At 33.7% G+C, this 19469-nt stretch overlaps 1 protein-coding gene across 1 annotated transcript in view; it reads left to right on the top strand.

Annotated features, from left to right (window-relative positions):
* ROCK1 (Rho associated coiled-coil containing protein kinase 1) overlaps window positions 1–19469 on the top strand; it is a 139307-nt gene that overhangs the window by 94338 nt on the left and 25500 nt on the right. Inside the window, exons 15-21 of the mRNA XM_045527986.1 lie at window positions 962–1053; window positions 1160–1406; window positions 11037–11143; window positions 12337–12487; window positions 14001–14161; window positions 16463–16647; window positions 17734–17803. Of these exons, the coding sequence (XP_045383942.1) occupies window positions 962–1053; window positions 1160–1406; window positions 11037–11143; window positions 12337–12487; window positions 14001–14161; window positions 16463–16647; window positions 17734–17803 (1013 nt within the window). The remainder of the gene's footprint in view (window positions 1–961; window positions 1054–1159; window positions 1407–11036; window positions 11144–12336; window positions 12488–14000; window positions 14162–16462; window positions 16648–17733; window positions 17804–19469) is intronic.

Raw genomic sequence — 19469 nt, 5'->3', positions numbered from 1 at the left:
TTAAAGAATACTCCACAAATTCTAATTTAATTGGTCTAGATGGGTGGCCTGGGCATCAGTATTTTCTACAAGCCCCCTAGGCACTTCTAAGAAGAGACATTTGAGAACTACTAAGCTAGAGTTTCATGTGTTTTAATACTGGTGTTAGAAAGACATTTAAAATAGCTTTCTACACCCTTTGATCCAGTGATTTCATTTATAGGAGTTTATTTTACATATATACTTGGATACATACAAACTGATGTATACACAAGCCTGTTCATTGTAGCCTTGTTTAAATGGCAAAAAGTGTAAACAACATAAATGTAATTAATCATATAAATTTTGGTACATCTAGATGGTAGAATATTGTGTGGCTTATAGAAGAATAAAGCATCTCCTTATATACTGTTATAAAAGAATCTCTAAGAGTTATCTTTAAATGACAGAAACAAAATACAGATCATTTGTGTTTAAAACAAGAGTGATTGTTTATATATGCTTAAATTAAATATATATGTGAGGAGGAGAGTTAGTTAAGCAGGAGACACAGAAGGACCAGAAGACAAAATGAAGGGAGGAAGACTCATTCTCTACTGTCTACAGTTTGGAACCTTTTAAATTATATATCATGATTAAAAAATTGAACTATTCAAGTAATTCTATTCAAAAATCAATAATAGTAAAAGTAGCTTTACAGTACAACACTAATAGATTTATATAAAGGGAATAAAAGAATTTACAGTATTAACAACAGTGAGAACAAATCTGGTTTTGCACTCCATATTATAAAATGAAGCTCTATTTTTTGATGAATTTAAAATATAAGTACTTCCAAGATGGGATTTGGCTGCGGGAGTGGACCTAATGTGGCTGACTTTAATGACCTAATATATATCACCAAATGTCACTTTTTAAAAGGAATTTATATTTCCCCTAACAAAACTTTGTGATTTCTACATATTATTATTTCATTTTCTAGTTTCTACATTAAAGGATCAGTTGGAAGACTTAAAGAAAGTAAGTCAGAATTCACAGCTTGCTAATGAGAAGCTGGCACAATTACAAAAGCAGGTAAGTTTTCCAAAGGAGGTTCCTTTTTTAAAAATTATGGTTAATTAAAACAAGTTTGGTTGTACCTTGGTCAGAAACCTATTGTCTTGCTTTCTTTTTTAAATAGCTAGAAGAAGCCAATGACTTACTTAGGACAGAATCGGACACAGCAGTAAGATTAAGGAAGAGTCACACAGAGATGAGCAAGTCAATTAGTCAGCTAGAGTCCCTGAACAGAGAATTGCAGGAGAGAAATAGAATTTTAGAGAATTCCAAGTCACAAACGGACAAGGATTATTACCAGCTGCAAGCTATATTAGAAGCTGAACGAAGAGACAGGGGTCATGATTCTGAGATGATTGGAGACCTTCAAGGTAATATTTTTTCTTATTGTGGTAAAATGTACATCACTTGAAATTCACTGTTGTAACCATTTTTAAGTGTATAGTTCAGTGGCATTACATACATTCACTTTGTTATGCAACCATACCACTATCCATCTATGGAACTTTTTCATCATCCCAAACTGAAAACAATAACTCTTCATTCTCCCCTCCCCCTGGTCCTGGATAACCACCATTGTACTTCCTCTATGAACTTAATGCTCTAGGTTCCTCATATAAGTGAAATCATACAATGTTTGTCCTTTTGTGTCTGACTTGCTTCACTTAGCATAATGTCTTCAAGGTTCATCCATGTTGTTGTAGCATATGTCAGAATCTTCTTCCTTTTTAAGGCTCAATGTTTCATTGTATGTGTATACCACATTTTGTTTATCCACTCATCTGTCAATGGAAAGTAATTTTTCTAATTTAATTTTTAATTGTGGTTAAAAAACCCAAATGACATAAAATTTACCATCTTAATTATTTTTAAGTATAAGTTAATATATTTTTGATCACATTGCCTTCATAAATGACTTTGATGAAACCAGAAATGGTTAGCATTCTTTCTCTTTCAGGATAATGCCTACATTTGTAGCACATTGTAATTCTTCACTCTCACAGGCATCCCTGTGAGGTAGGTAATGTGGATATTCTTTCGATTTTACAGCTAAATTAACTGAAAACTTAATTTAAAAACTTGCCTAATTCATAAAGGTCTTACTCAAAGTGTGAGACTAATCCAGGCAAAGAGGATTATCACTATTAAAACCTAGGAATTCCTCATGCATTGTTGGGAGAAATAGAAGCTCGGTTGCAGAAATAGAATCCCATTACAAATTAAAAATTAGGTATGTGCGAAGGTTAGGACTAGAGATATTGACAGTCTTTGTGAATCTGAAAGGTAGAAGATTGAGTATAACAGTGAATAAAGGAGCAATTTTCAAATGATAATAAAATTTAGTTTGTTTTCAAAAAGATGCCAGGCTTTACCCACTTCTCACATATTTTTCTATTTTCTGTTTCTATTAGCAGCAGCATCCATACTACCTAATCAAAATAGATATGCATGGAAGTCGCCAGATATCTCAGGAAAAATTGGGCGGGGGTGAGTGGGGGAGTCCATTTTAACCTTAGTCACAGATGGGAACATAGTTTGGGCCCCATGGGGCTTGATGATTAGCTGTAATTCTGTGGAGAGAGGTCAGGGTCAGTTTTTGTGACTAAGGAAACAGAAATTAGGATCTCCTGTTGGTTCTTAGCTGAGGAGTGTTGCACAATCTTATTTCTCAGGGACCAGGCTTAAAATAGATCTTAGTATAACCAAGAAAGTAACCTCTTTATATGAAGCAGGAAAGCCTCATACTTGATTTCTTTAAATTGTTTTTCTAAGCCTGTTTAAGCAGCTCATTAGCTGTGTAAAAGTCTCTTCATCTTCCTTCTTTATCTGTAGAGCAAGGAGATTAGATTACTTCTGTAAATCTTTCCAGTTCTAAAATTCTTTTAAATTTGTGATCTTCTGTGTATGATTAAGGTTTAAACTGCTTGCTTCCAAGGCAGAGACCATCGTCCATGTACTTATCAACAATGGTTCTTAGCTGAATCTATTTTTAGGTATCAGTGAAAGTTAAGGAAAATTTATAGCATGGTTTCTTACTAATCAGTTGATCTTTTCAATGCTTCCTTTATTTAGTTTTGAACTTAAATGTAAATCAAAGCTCATGTGCACTAACATAATGCAAACAACTTATGTGAGCTTCAGCATACATATAAAGGCATGTTGTGGTAAAAAAAAGAATTATAATTTTTACATTAATCTTTTCTGGTCTTTAAGAACTTTCAGGTCCCTTGAGTATAAATTTCTTTTAGTTTGGGATGCTGGGCTTCTGACAGAGTCATGACTGTTACTCCCTAATTGAATATCCTGTGTGTACACTAGTGGACAGAAGCTTCTTCATATGTATGAGAAATGACTTTCCAAACATAATCGAATAGTAGTAAATATTTTGGGCCACATATGGGCCACATATAATCTCTGTTGCATAGTCTTTTACTTTTTATAACCCTTTACAATGAAAATAACCATTCTTAGCTTTAGGTCTGTATAGAAACAGGCTGCAGGCCTGAAGTTTGCCAACACCCAGACTAGGTATCAATAAGGCTACAATTACAGAGAAAGCTTCCAAAAGTTCAGGCCATAGAGGCTTAACAAAAATGATCAAAATGTCATGGAGGAATGAAAATTTTAACTGAAGTGATAAGCTTTTCATCTAGAAAGTTTATCTGTTGATTCTTCAGATTGAAATGCAAAAGAACACATTTTATAATTTAACCATTTTTAAAAGTCTTTTTAAAAAAATTATTTATTGTTTTGTTGGTTTTCTTTAAGATTTTATTTTGGAAAATTTCAGATATATACCAAAGTAGAATATAGGTTGAGTATCCGTGATCCAAAATGTTTGGGACCAGAAGCATTTCACATTTTGGATTTTGGAATATTTGTATTATATATACTTATTAGTTGAGTATCTCAAATCTGAAATGCTCCAATGAGCATTTCCTCTTGAGTGTCACATCAGTGCTCAAAAAGTTTCAGATTTTGGAGCATTTCAGATTTTAGATTTTTGGATTAAGAATGTTCAACCCATACTACAATGACTCCTATGTATCCAGCTTCAAAAATCTTAATCTGATGATAGCTAGTCCTGTTTTATTTTATACTCCCTCCTCCCCTCCCCAGTCCTCTGACATTGAGTTATTTTGAAGCAAATCTCAGGCATCACAGCAATAATTTGTAAATATTTTGGTATCTCTTAAAGGTAAGGACTCTTTTTAACATAATCACAGTATCATTATTAAAGATGGAAAAAAGTTGACAGTTATTTAATATTGTAAAATGTCTAGTCAGTGCTCAAATTCCTCCAGTAGTCTCATAATTTATTGTTGTTATTGCATTTATTTTGCGTGAATTAGAATCCAAAATATGCAAGTTGCATTGCATTAGTATGTTCCTTAAGTTTCTTTTAATCTATATATTCCTCTTCCCTTTTTTGTTCTTTGTAATTTGTTGTTACGTTTGTTTGTGATTGAAGAAACCAAGTGTTTTGCCCTTTGAGTATTTCCCATTCTGAATTTTGCTGATTTCATCTGCTGATGTCGTTTACCATGTTGCTCTGTCCTTTGTAGTACTTAAAACTGAAAGTTAGATCTGGAGGCTTGATCTGTTTCAGGTAGGACTTTTGCAAGAGTATTTGTCAGTAATATTGTTTAGACACCAGCAGGCATAGAGAGTCTCGCTGTCTCTTTTTGTGATGTTAGCAGCCACTGGTGATGGTTGCCTAGATCTTTTGCTTCTTTAGGAGTTTGCAGTGGTGATCATCTATTTTTATCATTACTCCTTCATTAGTTAACTAGACTGCTACTGTAGAGAGAAACTTTTTCTCATCAATTATATAATTTCCTTGAGGTATAGCTTATAAAAGAAAGGTTGAATACTTAATTCTTTATCAATTTTCAGAACAGTGAGTTATTTACCCAGCATCTTCCAAAGGTGACTAGTGAATATTTTAAATATATTTATGAACTCATGAATTTTAACATATTTAATATGTGTTATTCCATTGCTCTATTCTTATTGATGCTCACTTGAGGCTAGTAGGAAGCTATTCAAGTTTAGGCACTACCCTATTATAGTAGTCTTGGATGGCATCCTTGCTTTTTGGTATGCATAGGTTTTACAGGATCATTTTTATCCCATACCTGCAATCACCCATTTTCCAAGGAACCCCAGTTCCTTTTTGTGGTATATGACATTTAGGGACTAAAACCTGGGTGCTGTCAGTACTCACTACTATTGGGTCGGTCGATGTTTGTAGATCATTTTAATGGACAGAGGTAGGAAATGATTATTTTTTGTCATGATTACTAATTTTGTATTATATTGTGATCAGAAACTATTATAAGATTTCTGCTTTTTGGATTTTTTAATGATTTTTTCCTGGCTTAGTTCATAATCCATTTTTATTTTGTTTTTACTGTTACATGGGCATTTGAAAATTGTGTAGGTTTTTTTATTTAACATCTTTTTGGATTTTTGGAAGAAAAACAGTTGATCAATTTTCTAATGTAATTCTTTGTCTCTTTTAATCTGTCAAATTTTAAAACGTGTGTTTTTAAAGTTCCCATTATGATTGTGGGTTTTTTTTTCTCATAGCCCCCTTTATATTTCTACCAGCTTTTCCTTTCTATATTTTTTTATTGAGGTGAAATTGATATAACGAAAAATTAACCATTTGAAAGTGTACGATACAAGCCGAGTGCAGTGGCTCATGGCTGTAATCCCAGCACTTTGGAAGGCCAAGGTGCAAGGATTGCTTGAGGCCTGGAGTTTGAGACCAGCCTGGGCAACAAAGCAAGATGTCATCTTTACAAAAATAAAAAACTTAGTTGGTGTGGTGGCACGTGCCTGTAGGTCCCAGCTACTTTGGAGGCTGGGGTAGGAGGATTGCTTAAGCCCCGGAGTTCAAGGCTGCAATGAGCTATGATCGCACCATGCAAATCCAGCCTGGCTGACAGAGTGAGATCCTGTCTCAAAAAAAAAAAAAGGTATACAATTCAGTGGCATTTAGTACATTCAAAATGCTGTACAGCTACCTCCTCTAGTCCCAGAACATATTCACTACCACAAAAGAAAACCCTGTATCCATTAAGCTGTTCCTTCCCATTTCCCTCTCTACCTAGCCCCTGGCAAACACCAGTCTCCTTTCTGTCTCTGAATTTATCTGTTCTGGATATTTCATATATAATGGTGTCTTACAATATGTGACCTTTTCTATTAGGCTTCTTTCATTTAGCAGAATGTTTTTAAGGTTCATCCATATTGTAGCATGTATCAGTACTTCATTCATTTATGACTGAACAGTATTCTTTTGAATGTAGATACTGCACATTGTTTAGCATTTATCTATTGATGGATGTTTAGGTTGTTTCTACCTTTCAACTATTGCGAATAGCGCTGCTTGAACATTTGTGTACAAGTATTTGTTGGCGTACCTGTTTTCAATTCTTTGGGATATATATTTAGAAGTGGAATTTCTGGGTCACATGGTAATTCTATGTTTAACTTCTGAGAAACTTCCAAACTGCTTTCTGCAGTGGTTTCACCATTTTACATTCCTACCGGCATTGCACAAGGATTCTGGTTTCTTCAGATCTCTGCTAACACTTGATATTTTCCTTTTTATGGTTATAGCCCCTCTGGCGGGTGTGTAGCGGTATCTTACTGTGGTTTTAATTTTCATTTTCCTAATGACTAATGATGTTGAGCTTGATAATCAGTTGTCCTACCACCATTTATTGAAGAGACTATTCTTCCTCTTTAAATGGTCTTGGCATCCTTGTTGAAAATCAGTTGACTATAGATGTGTGGATTTATTTCTGGATTCAATTTCAGTTCTGTTCGTTTGGTCTGTTTGTCAGTACATACCACATTGTTTTGATCACTATAGCTTTGTCGCAAATTTTGAAATCAGGCAGTTTGAGTCCTCCAACTTTGTTGTTGTTGTTCATTATTGTTGTAGCTATTCAAGGCCTTTTGCAGTTCCATATGAATTTGAGGATTGGATTTTCCATTTCTGCAAAAAAGATCTTTGGAATTTTGGTAGCAATTGCGTTGAATCTGTAGATTGCTTTGGGTAGTATTGCCATCTTAACAATATTAAGGCTTCTAATCCGTGAACACAGGATATACTTAGAGGCTTAAAATTTATTTCAGTAATATTTTGTAGTTTTCAGTATACAAGTCTTATACCTCCTTGGTTAAATTTCTTCCTAGATAATATTTTATTCTTTGGATGTTCTTGTATATGAAATTTTCTTAATTTTCTTTTCACATTGTTCATTGAGTATGATGTTGGTTGTGATATTTCATAAATACTCGGCTTTTCAATATTTTCAATACAGTGTTTTTTGGTGGGTAAAGTTTTATGACTTCTGTATCTTTTTGGCGGATGAGAATTTGCATTGTAAGTGATTAAATGTATTTGACCTTGAGGTTTTTCTCTCTTTTTTTTTTTTTTTGAGACACAGTCTCACTCTGTTGCCTGGGCTAGAGTGCTGTGGCATCAGCCTAGCTCACAGCAACCTCAAACTCCTGGACTCAAGCAATCCTACTGCCTCAGCCTCCTGAGTAGCTGGGACTATATGCACACACCACCATGCCCGGCTGATTTTTTCTATTTTTAGTCATTGGGCTAATTTCTTTCTATTTTTAGTAGAGACGGGGTCTTACTCTTGCTCAGGCTGGTCTTGAACTCCTGAGCTCAAGCAATCCTCCCGCCTCGGCCTCCCAGAGTGCTAGGATTACAGGTGTGAGCCACCGTACCAGGCCATTTTTTTTCTTAATATGCATTTTCTTGTTATATCTTGCCCATTAACTTATTTTTCATGTTTATATGTTGTTGTTGGTTCTCACATTTATGCTTTTTTATAGATTTTTTGTAGATTTCTTATTTTATTTGGGTATTTTAACATATTTGGATTTTTTTTTTTTTTTTCCTTTTGGAGACAGTATCTCTCTCTTGCCCAGGCTGGAGTGCAGTGGCATCATCATAGTTCACTGCAACCTCAAACTCTGGGCTCATGCGATTCTCCCACCTCAGCCTCCTGAGTAGCTAGGACTACAGTCATGCACCACCAGGCCTGGCTAATTTTTTTTTATTTTTTGTAGAGACAAGGTCTTACTATTGCCCAGGCTGGTCTCAAACTCCTGGCTTCAAGCATTCCTCCAGCCTCAGCTTCCCAAAGTGCTAGGATTATAGGTGTGAGCCACTGTGCCTGGCCCATACGTAGATTTAAGTGAATTGTTTTTGGTTTTGGGTTTTTTTTTTTGTCTTTTTTTGCTGAAACTTAACATATATGCACATATTAAAATACAGCAAATCAAAAATACATGTCTGGAGGAATTTTCACAGCATGAACACAACCATATTAATAAGAATCCAGATCATGAAACTGAACATTGCCAGCAAGCCAGAAGTCCCCTGGGGTTCCTTTCAGTCACTAACCTTTTTCTCCCTCCTAAATATTCACTGTTCTGACTTCTTACACCATAAATTAGTTCTGTGTGTTTCTGAGCTTTTTATAAATGGAATCATGTAATAACCACTCTTTTGTATCTGGCTTATTTCATTCAACATATTTGCAAGGGTCTTCTATATTGTTGTATATGGCAGTAGTTCTTTCTCCTTGCTTATAGTATTCCATTTACTGTATATAATCACTGCAATTTACTTACCAATCATTCTGTGGGAATAGAGATTCTGATTATTTCCATTTGGGGGCTATTTAGAATATTGCTGATATGAACTTTGTTATACATATTTTTTGATAATCCTACATGTGCTTCCTATTGGGTCTATACCCAGTACCCAGGAGTGGCAGGGTCATAGGGCATATATGTATTTACCTTTAGTAAATACTTCCAGGTATTTCAAGGTATAGCTGCACAAATTTACATTCACTAGCCATATGAGAGCTCTAGTTGCTCCACATCCTCATCAAAGATAATATTCATCCTTACTAAGTATTGTCAGTCTTAATGTAGCCAATCTGGTGGTATGTAATAGTATTTCCTTGTGGATTAATATGCATTTCCCTGACATCTAAGATTGAGCAACTTTTTATTTGTTTGTTGGCTACTTGTAATGTGCTCCTCAAGTCTTTTGCCCATTTTTTTAATTGAGTTTCCCTTTTTTATTATTGGTCCATATGAGATTTTTATGCTAATCCTAGACATTTCTCCTTTACATAGTGATTGTACATACTTATGAGGTATAGTGTGATGTTTTTATACATGTATATAAGATGTAAGGATCAAATTAGGACAATCAGCATATCCATCACCTCAAACATTTACCATTTCTTTGTGGAGAGAACATTCAAAATCCTCTGTTTTGAAATATACAATATGTTACTGACTGTAGTCACCCTACTGTGTAGTGGAACCGTTTTCACACTTTAATGCTGATTTGGATAAATGGGAGGTCTTAATTTCCTATATTTGACGTGGCCTGGTTTTTCTTTAATTGTTAGTTCTGTGTCTAGTGTGCCCTATTGAAATTTTGGACTCGATTACAAAGTTATTATTCTCTGTTAGCTTTTAGAAGCTTTGTTGTTTTAATCCACTTAGGTTATGATACCTCATGTTTTGGTTCTTATGTCTTCCACTATGTTTTTCTATTTTTTTGTGTATTAAACTTCTCTTTTTTCATGTATTGCATAGACAAGTTATGGTTTATTCCCAGTATATCTTTTTAGATATAGAATGAATGAGAAAAATACACTTAATGTGTCTTTCATATGGTTGTTAGGATTCTGTAATGTATTCAACACATGTATTTTTATTACCTTGTCTTCTTAGGAGTTGGTTTATACTAAGCTTCTTCTACATGAAAAATTCAAAGCTTAATCTGAATTTACTGTCTTTGTACAGATTTTCAAAACCTGTTACCATAAATACAGGAGGAACAATTTTTTAAATAGCACTTCAACATTTAAACATTTTGGCACGTTTGCTTTATCTCCCTCCATACAAACACACACATACTTTTTATTTTTGTTCATTTGAAAGAAACTGGCAAGTGTTTCTTTCTCCTACATGAACATATTCTAACACAAAAATAACATTGTCATGTGTAAATAAAATTATTTTATTGTTCTCTATATTTTAGAACTGGTCTAGCAGATAAGCATTATCAGGTGCCAAAGATATAATATTCATTTGTTTATTAAACAACTGCTTTAGAAACACTAAAATGTGGGAGGTTAGTAGAGTACATTTGAGACTGGGGCAAGTACAATAAGTTAAACTGTACTTTGAGTAGTACAGAATTTTTCGTGGTCTTTCAGTGTGCTTCCTCCAATTTTCTGTAAAATCCTAGGCCACTTTGGATCACAAAGTATGAAAATAGAGACTTAAGTTTGAGCTAGACAATATAATTGTTAATATATTCATTTAAGTTGGATTATACATGTATTGAATTGGTATGTTTGTTAATTATGCGTTTAAAACCTACAAGGTTAATGCATGTTTTAATGAGGAGGCAGTTACTAAATATATGAGTTGCTGCCGTTGCATGGCATGAGCCTCAGTTTAAGTTAAAACTGAGCTTTGTTAGAGACTTGAATTACTAAAACTTAGTTTTCTATAAAAATGGAGTTTGGCTCCATTAAGTTTAAATGTAATTTTATTAAACACTTTGCAGAGTATCTGGCACATACATGGCACTTAATAAATACCTGCCTTAATTGATTAAAGTGTCTCACCTTTAACATGGTAGGAAAGAGCACTCAATAAGGACTTGGATCTGGTTTGTAGCTCAAGCTGAGACTTTATCTGTTTGGCCACTTGTAAAATAAGAAACATGCAGTAGATGATATACAATTAGCATTAACATTTTTATTACTGCATATTGTGTTTATTATGTAAACTACCAAGAAAACACTTAATAAATTTTATCTTATCAGGAAATTTAACACATTTTTTAAAAAACTAAATGGTCACACTAAACAAAAAGACTTCTTTCAGTGACTGTATAGTCTAACTTTTTTCTTGTTTGGTAGCTCGAATTACATCTTTGCAAGAGGAGGTGAAGCATCTCAAACATAATCTTGAAAGAGTGGAAGGAGAAAGAAAAGATGCTCAAGACATGCTTAATCATTCAGAAAAGGTAAATGATTTAACATGTACTAATTATGAGATAATATTTACTGAGTTACCAAAGATGACAAGGTGGTTTTATAAAATAGCATTCATTCTTAATGTTTATGTAGTTACATTTCTAAAAGTTTTTATGTTTGGTTGGTTGGTGTGTGGAGATATATGTGTATCTTATTTAGGGTTTTGGTTTTGTGTTATTTTTGTTTGTTTTTACCCTAGAGAGCATTAGATGTTTGATGTTAACGGGTTGTCACAAATTGCTTTGGTTTTGGAAATACCTTTCCAAAAAGAATTTTTTTTCCATTTTCTTTGTACATGGGTAAGATGAAGGTGCTGATCCTTACTATAAGGTGTTATGGAAAAGGAAAACAAGGGATCAATATATAGTAGACCATGCCTACTTGTTCTATTTTGTTGGTAAGAGTTTACAAAATAGAAAAGTGCATAAAGTGACTGGCGTTTACTTTTAGAATTTTATTAACAAGCAAAAATTTCATTGGTTGGTCTCTGTTACATCCCTTACTAAGGAAAAGGACTAAACAGATAATATACAGATCTAACTCTCACTTTTTCAGTGCCTCCCTGAAATGTCAGCAGTTCACTAAAACCGCAGATAAATTATGAAAAAAGCCACCACTTATTTTGTCCTTTGGACATGTTTTGGGACAATTAGAATAGTTTGTGATGGCCTCACTGGAGTAAACGTAGACATAGGATAAAAGAAGAAAGAATAGAAGAGGTACCCAAACAGAAATGGAATATATTTTGACTTGTTCTCCCTCCCATCTCAGTGACTTGCCATGGGATGCTTTGTGGGTTTGTTTGTTGGTTTTTTTTGTTTTTGTTTTTTTTGTCAAACTAAATGCAGGTATAGATGCAAATGTGGATAAAAATAGTTGAATATTTTTTAAAGTTGTGGCAAAAATAAAATAAACTGAAAAATTGTCCTGTGCATTTCTGACCCTACCAGTGAACTGTCCTGAACATAACCACCAGTACAACCTTGCTCTGCCATCAACCCCTGGTTAATGATTCAAATGAGAAGGGAAGGCGGTAAAGTTAAAGTGATAGTTTGCTTTGAGTTATATGTGTTAATTATGATTTTAAAAGTAGGACATTTATTTCTCATGGGTTATTACATGTAAGATTTAATAACATGCCTTTTGCGCAGTTTATTACATAACTCTCATTCCCATTTCACAGGAAAAGAATAATTTAGAGATAGATTTAAACTACAAACTTAAATCATTACAACAACGGTTAGAACAAGAGGTAAATGAGCACAAAGTAACCAAAGCTCGTTTAACTGACAAACATCAATCTATTGAAGAGGCAAAGTCTGTTGCAATGTGTGGTGAGTGTTGGATTTAATATTTTTTTACAAGATTGGTTTTAAATAATGACTACAAAAAATTTCTTTTTAATCAAAACTTCATTTTATAGGAATATAGCACATAGAAATTACAATCTAGGAAAAAGATGCCTTTTTTTAATGCCTTCTATTGTTTTAAATCACAGTTTCACCTTCTAGTTCCCTTACTCTGCTACCCTTTATTCCCTATAAAAGTTTGTAGAATCTGTTTTCTCCCAGTTTTTCAGCCCTTTCCTTGATTCTTCTCCCTGATCCATTCCAGACCTCACTGTTAATTCATCTGCTTTCTTGCTTTGTACCCTCAATTTCTTCATTCCTTTGTATTTCTACTATATTACATCTCAAAACACAACCCTATTTCAGACCAACCAGCCACTTTCTTCACTTCAAATAGATGGGTGCATTATTTCCAACCTCAGTTGGGCTGTCAAATTTTTTATATGTCATCAGTTTCTTCTCCCAGGCTTTTATTTATCTTCTCAAGCTTCCTATGCCATTTCTTTATCTCTCCAGTTTTAGGTGAACTTTTTCACAAAGAAATAATAAAAACATAGGTGTGAACTCCTCAAAATCTAGTTCTTTTGTCAGTCTAATCTTTACCCTTCTTTCCTGTCATCTTACAGGAGGGTGATCCTTTTCCTGTCGTAGCTAATATATCCTAGCTGTACTCAGAATCATTCTCTTATCTCACCCTAACTTACTTCTCTTTCGCCTCTTTATCTGCAACCTTTTCTCCTCCACTGTCTTCTTTCTTGTTGGAAACATATACAGGTCTCATCCATCTTAAAAACAAATAGACAAACCCTTGCAGCAACCTATGATCCTTACTAATTACCACTGTTTTATTCCAGCCCTTTAAAATAGCCAAACTTGTAAAAAGAAAAAAAAAAGTCTTTCTTTTTTTCACCTTCTACTCACTCTTAACCTACTACAATCTGAATGTGTCACCTGAAAAGTTAGCCTCTCAGAACCTTCATTATCGTGTCTCAGAAAAGGAACCTCAGTGTAGACTAATACCTCCTGGTAATAATTAAAAAAGGTCTACTACTGTGGAAGCCTGTTCATCTGAGTTGCTTAGAGTTTCTACTATAGCCTGAAGCCTCTTGAAATTTCTGGAACAATGCAAATTATAGTGTAATAATCACAAGCTTATTTTTCTGCTTTTGCCTGACCTACCTCCATTTTTCTCCTTTGTTACTCCACTGTCTTTCCAGCTATACACTTCACCTTCTGGTCTGAAAATGTACTGAATAATCTCTTTATATCATTGGGAAAGGCTGGATTTAGAAGATTTTATTTTATAACTCCCTACTTTAGAAATTCCTACTACGCAAATAATTCAAATAATGTGAGAACTTCTATAATTAATAGCTCTGTTAGAGTCCCAGGATAAAAACAATAGCGACATTTGAAACCAATTTACAGCCCATGTAAACTGAAATATATTAAAGTGGTCTTTCTTTAAATGTATCTTTCTAACTTTTTGCTTTCACAGAGATGGAAAAAAAGCTGAAGGAAGAGAGAGAAGCTCGAGAGAAGGCTGAAAATAGGGTTGTTCAGATTGAGAAACAGTGTTCCATGCTAGATGTTGATCTGAAACAATCTCAGCAGAAGCTAGAGCATTTGACTGAAAATAAAGAAAGGATGGAGGATGAAGTAAGAAAAATAGTACTGAATTTGTTTATCTTTAAAAGAGAAACAATTATAACTTATGAATGAAGTTATTTATAATTTAAACACCATGGAGGAGATTTGAAATAACCCACTTGTATCCATGTTCACTACTATATGATCATCTTAACACCTAGAATTTTCATCTTCCAGTAGTTATTAAACACCCTGTAGGGTCTATGCTATCTTGCACTGTGACAGTACAATTGTATTGAAGTGTCATAGTTCCTCCCCTGAGGAAACTGAACGTCTACTTTAAAAAAAACAACTCTTTATTGTAAGGTGCCCTATAATCCCAGAGAAAGAGTATTGCTCTTAGATTTTAAAAAAAGTGTTAAACTGCAATGTTTACTGACTTAGATTGATAGAAAGCATAGGGTACACATTTATAAAACAGTTAATAAAAAGATAAAATGCCATTATATCTTGGTAGTTACTATATGTATTTTTAAAATTATTTCTAAGATTGAATGTAGAGAAGGCTTCATAAGGAGGGGTGGTAAGATGTTACCTAGATTTTAAAGGTTGAGTAAGACCTCAAAAGGTGATAGTTTGAGACTCAGAGCTTATCTTGGTAGAGGGAATATTATCAGCAAAGGTATGGGTAAGAGTGGGTATTAAGTGGGTAAGAAGATAGGCAAGTAAGGGACAAAAAAGAACTTAATCTGACCAGAGAAGAGACATGTTGAATAGTCAAGACAGAAACTTAGGGGTCAAAGTATGGATACTTTTTAAAACTTGCATGGGAACTATAGGTGAAAACATTGTTTTAGGGAAATTAGTCTGATAGTGGTATATAGAATGTACTAGAAAGAAGAGAGTTTGGAGATACCTATTAGAAGCAGCATGCAGTTTTCAATGTATGTTGAAAATTTGAAAGATAATATTTGGTCATTTTAAAAACAAAATTTTTGACTATCTGTGATTTGCCTGGCTCTGTGCTAGTTAGGGTTACTAAAGTGAATAAGATATAGGTATGGTCTTGACTTTATTGGAACTGACAGCCAAGAGAGAAAGATAAAATAATAATTACAAGCATGACAAATAATTAAAAGGAAGTATAGAATGCTATAGGAGGGTATGACTAATCACTTTGGGGAGGAGTTAGGAAAGGCTTTGCTAAGGGTATGACATTTAAGTTAAGAGCTAAAGAATGAATAGATAAAGAGGTAAAAACAGAAGGAACAGCTTGTGCAAGAACTGTGAAGTGATGGAGAGTTTATTGCATTTAGAATCTGAAGAATATGATCAAATTCTAGAGAATGGACAATGACAGGATTAAAGCAGATCATGAAGGGCATTGTAAACCATTATAAGAACTTTGAGTTCGTTGATCCTGATACACTTTTGATAAATATTTGTTGATAAATATTTGTTGAATTGAGTTAAATATACATTCAATTTGTTATGTAAGCTTTGGAGGGTTGTAGACTAGAGCACATAAACATTTATAAATGAACAAATAAATTTAAATATCCCTTTGGAGTGTCTCCCCAAAAAAGTGGCTCTTGGTTTTTCTTTTTTGTTGTTTGAGACAGAGTCACCAGGGCTAGAGTGCAGTGGCACATTGCAACCTGAAACTCCTGGGCTGGGGTGATCCCCCCTGCCCCAGCCTCCCAAGTAACTGGGACTTCAGGCGAGTGCCACCAGCTAATTTTTTTCTATTTTTTAGTAGAGACAGGGGTCGGGCGTCTTGCTCAGGCTGGTCTCAAACTCCTGACCTGAAGTGATCCTCCCACCTCGGCCTCCTGGAGTGCTAGGATTACAGGCATGAGCCACTGTGCCTGGTTTTTTGTTGTTGTTTTTTTTTTTTTTTTTTAACGTAGAGATGGAGTCTTGCTATGTTGCCCAGGCCTGGAATGCAGTGGCTATTCATAGGCATGATCATAGCTCACTGCGGCTTTAAACTCCTGGCCTCAAGGGATCCTCCCACCTCAGCCTTCTGAGTAGCTGGGACTAAAAGGCACAAGCTACTGCACCCAGCTAAAAGTAGATTTTATGATTACTTTGTATGAACTCCAAAATTTCCGTGCTAGTTGGAGTAGAAAGAAACAAGATTTTTTTTTTTCCTAAGTGATTTCATGTCTGAAATTTGGTAATTAATTTGACTCAATAGTAAATCTTCAGTAATAAACACATAGAATAATAGATACTCTTTAGAACACTAATGTTTTCTATTAGTATAATGAATTATAATGTACTTGTGATTTGAAGAGTATTCTTTCAAATAATGTCTAATAAATTATTAAAGAGATTTAAGATCCCAATTATTTTTGTCATTCATAGGTTAAGAATCTAACCCTGCAACTGGAGCAGGAATCAAATAAGCGACTGTTGTTACAAAATGAATTGAAGACTCAAGCATTTGAGGCAGACAATTTAAAGGGTTTAGAAAAGCAGATGAAACAGGAAATAAATACTTTATTGGAAGCAAAGAGGTTATTAGAATTTGAATTAGCTCAGCTTACAAAGTAAGTCTTGAAAATAACATTGTGATTTCTTTCTTTTTTGTGTTCGGCAGTGGCTTATGTGTATGATATTTTGTGTGTGTACAGATTTATGTACTTAGAGTTTGTGAAAGAAAGAAAAAAGAATTTAGACATAAAAGAATTTGCTTGCAAAGAAGGTTTGCAAGGGAATTTGGGCTTTGGAAAGACCAGCTCACTAAATAAAAAATACAAATATTTAAAGGGAGACAAAAAGGAGATTATCAAGGCTCCTGATGTGTTTTGTTTTTAAGAGACTAAAATAAAACATGATGACACCGTGTTTTGTTTCTTTGGTTCATCTCAGAATGTAAAGTGTGTTTTTTATTTTTCTATTACTCTTGAGATGTGATATGCCTGCTTACATGAAACAAATACAAAGCAAGGTGTCAGTATTGCTTTCAGAATTTGTACAAGGACATGTTTCAAAAACTTAATGTAAAAGATGGGTTTTTATTTCCTCCAAATTTGTTTTTTAATACCTTCACTTGCCAGCTTCATTTACAACAGCGATTCTTGGATAAAATTGTTAGTTTTGATTAAGTTGGATTCATATTTGGTGAAATTCTTTTCCCCTTTTAGAGCTACCATTTTCACCAAGTAATGTTTTTTATATTTTTCTTTTCCCAAAATAACTTACTCGTCATTCAGTGGACGTTTGTTATCTACTTTATATCAACCACATGCTCTTTTTTTTGACATGCCTTTTTAGTTACTGAAAATACAAAGCTACTACTATCTAATTTGAAAACCTAGTGGCTGCAGATAAATTACTAGTCCTTGAAAGTCTGTGTCTTTGGGTTGCATTGTGTTTCTCTGTCTTTTTGAGTTTGTTCTTCTGTGAGTTGTGTTTACATGTGTATTAGATACATATTTATGTATGTCTCTTTACAGTCCTCTTCCTTTGTTAATTTATTATTCTTGCTTTCCCTTCTTATTGAAGTATGTTTTTTAAAAAGAAACATTATTTTAGTAAACCTTTTTTATTTTAGCAACTTTAACAAACTAAGAATAATATGAAGTCTAATATAAACAGGAACATTGGTTTGCTATTTTTCCTTTTATCTGCAGACAATATAGAGGAAATGAAGGACAGATGCGAGAACTACAAGATCAACTTGAAGCTGAGCAATATTTCTCGGTAAGTGAGAATCATTTTTAACATATAGACTTTCAAAACCTGACTAAAAGTATTTAGATCCCTTAATGCCTACTGTGATTCTTTTTCAAATGACTCTGTTCATCTTCTAATAAACACGGTGACTTTCTATTTTTTGTCTGTTTTCTTTCTTGGCTTATTAGGCCATCATTTATATATGTTTTTAAATTTTAAAAAAAATTTTGGTATAGCTGAAAAATCTTTCCCTGAGTGTATATTAACACTTAACTATTCAAAGTGCATACTAATAACTTCTGCAGAGTGGTCTGTAGTATCCTATACACTTACTGTCCATATGCTTCCACAAAGTAATCATCCAGTGCCTCAAGGTGTTTGGATGGATGTCAGATGCTTGTGATGGTTCCTATGGATTCTTGATTTGCCTCTAGAAAATAATACTGTATAAAACCTGACCTCTTAGTTGATTGTTGATTGCTTGTGCGGATTTGGTTACGTAGTGTTTAATTTGATAAGCTGTTAAGAACCAAATGTGAGAGAACCAAATGTGAGATTTGTCTTTAATCTGAGTTTTCATATCAGATTATTTTTCTTTTTATTCCTTCATTGATTACTTACATAAATTTCAGTATTTGAAGTGAAAGAGAAGAGATGAGAACCTGGGTCCTAAAGGCAAAATGGATTATTTAATTGTAGAAATTATAAATACTTAAACTGGAGCAAGTCTTTACTCTTTCTTCATTTGCATTTCTACAGAATTTATTTTTCACCTAGAGAAGTGCTGTATCTTAGAGAAATGATTAAGTGTACAGTATAAAAGTAGTTCTCCACAGCTATTTGCTGCCCCTTCCTATTTTTTTCATTATTATCTTTTAAACTAAAAAGAGTAGTTTAAAAAGACAAAGTAATAGACATCAGAACTGAAAGTTTACAACTTCGGCAGCTAATATAATATTAGTCTGACCTGTTAAATATTTGTTGACAGAGTTGGCAAAAACTTAGTGAATCTTGTAAGAAACATTGTTCTGTAATAAGTATATATTATTGATATGTTAACAGAATATTTGATAAATCTTGTGTATATTTCTTCTGTCTCTAAACCACCTGCTCTATCCCAGTTACCAAAAGGGAAGTGATTTTTCTAACATTGTTCATTTCAAGAATTGATCTAACTTTTAAATTAGTAGTATTGCCAAGTTTCTTTATAATATTTTCCCAAATAATATAATTTATAATATGTTTTATTAAGGTATAATTTCTATATAATAAATTATATTGGTACCTATTTTAAAGTCAGTAAGTTTTTATAAATGTGTACACCTGTGTGACCACCACTGCAATCAACATGTAAAACATTTCCTTCACCACAGAAAGTTCCCTTGTGCCCTTTTGAAGTCAATCTTACCCACTCCCCTCTGTCCCCAACAGTGACTAATAGGCTTTCTGTCACTATTGATTATTTTCACTTGTTATAGAATTTCATATACATGGAATCACACAGTATGTACTTTTTCTTTAGCATCTGGTTTCTTTGACTCAGCATAATATTTTTTTAGATTTATCATGCTGTATTTATCAGTAGTTCATTCCTTTTTATTGCTAAGTAGTGTGGATATACCACAGCTTTTTAACTCATGTGTTGATGGATATCTGGGTTGTTTATAATTTGGACCTGCTGTGAATAATGCCA

Source organism: Lemur catta, chromosome 16 (genome assembly GCF_020740605.2).
Source record: "Lemur catta isolate mLemCat1 chromosome 16, mLemCat1.pri, whole genome shotgun sequence".
In the NCBI taxonomy this organism is placed as follows: Eukaryota; Metazoa; Chordata; class Mammalia; order Primates; family Lemuridae; genus Lemur; species Lemur catta.
The sequence above is the reverse complement of the archived record's forward strand: the minus strand, read 5'-3'. Positions and strand labels throughout refer to the sequence as shown.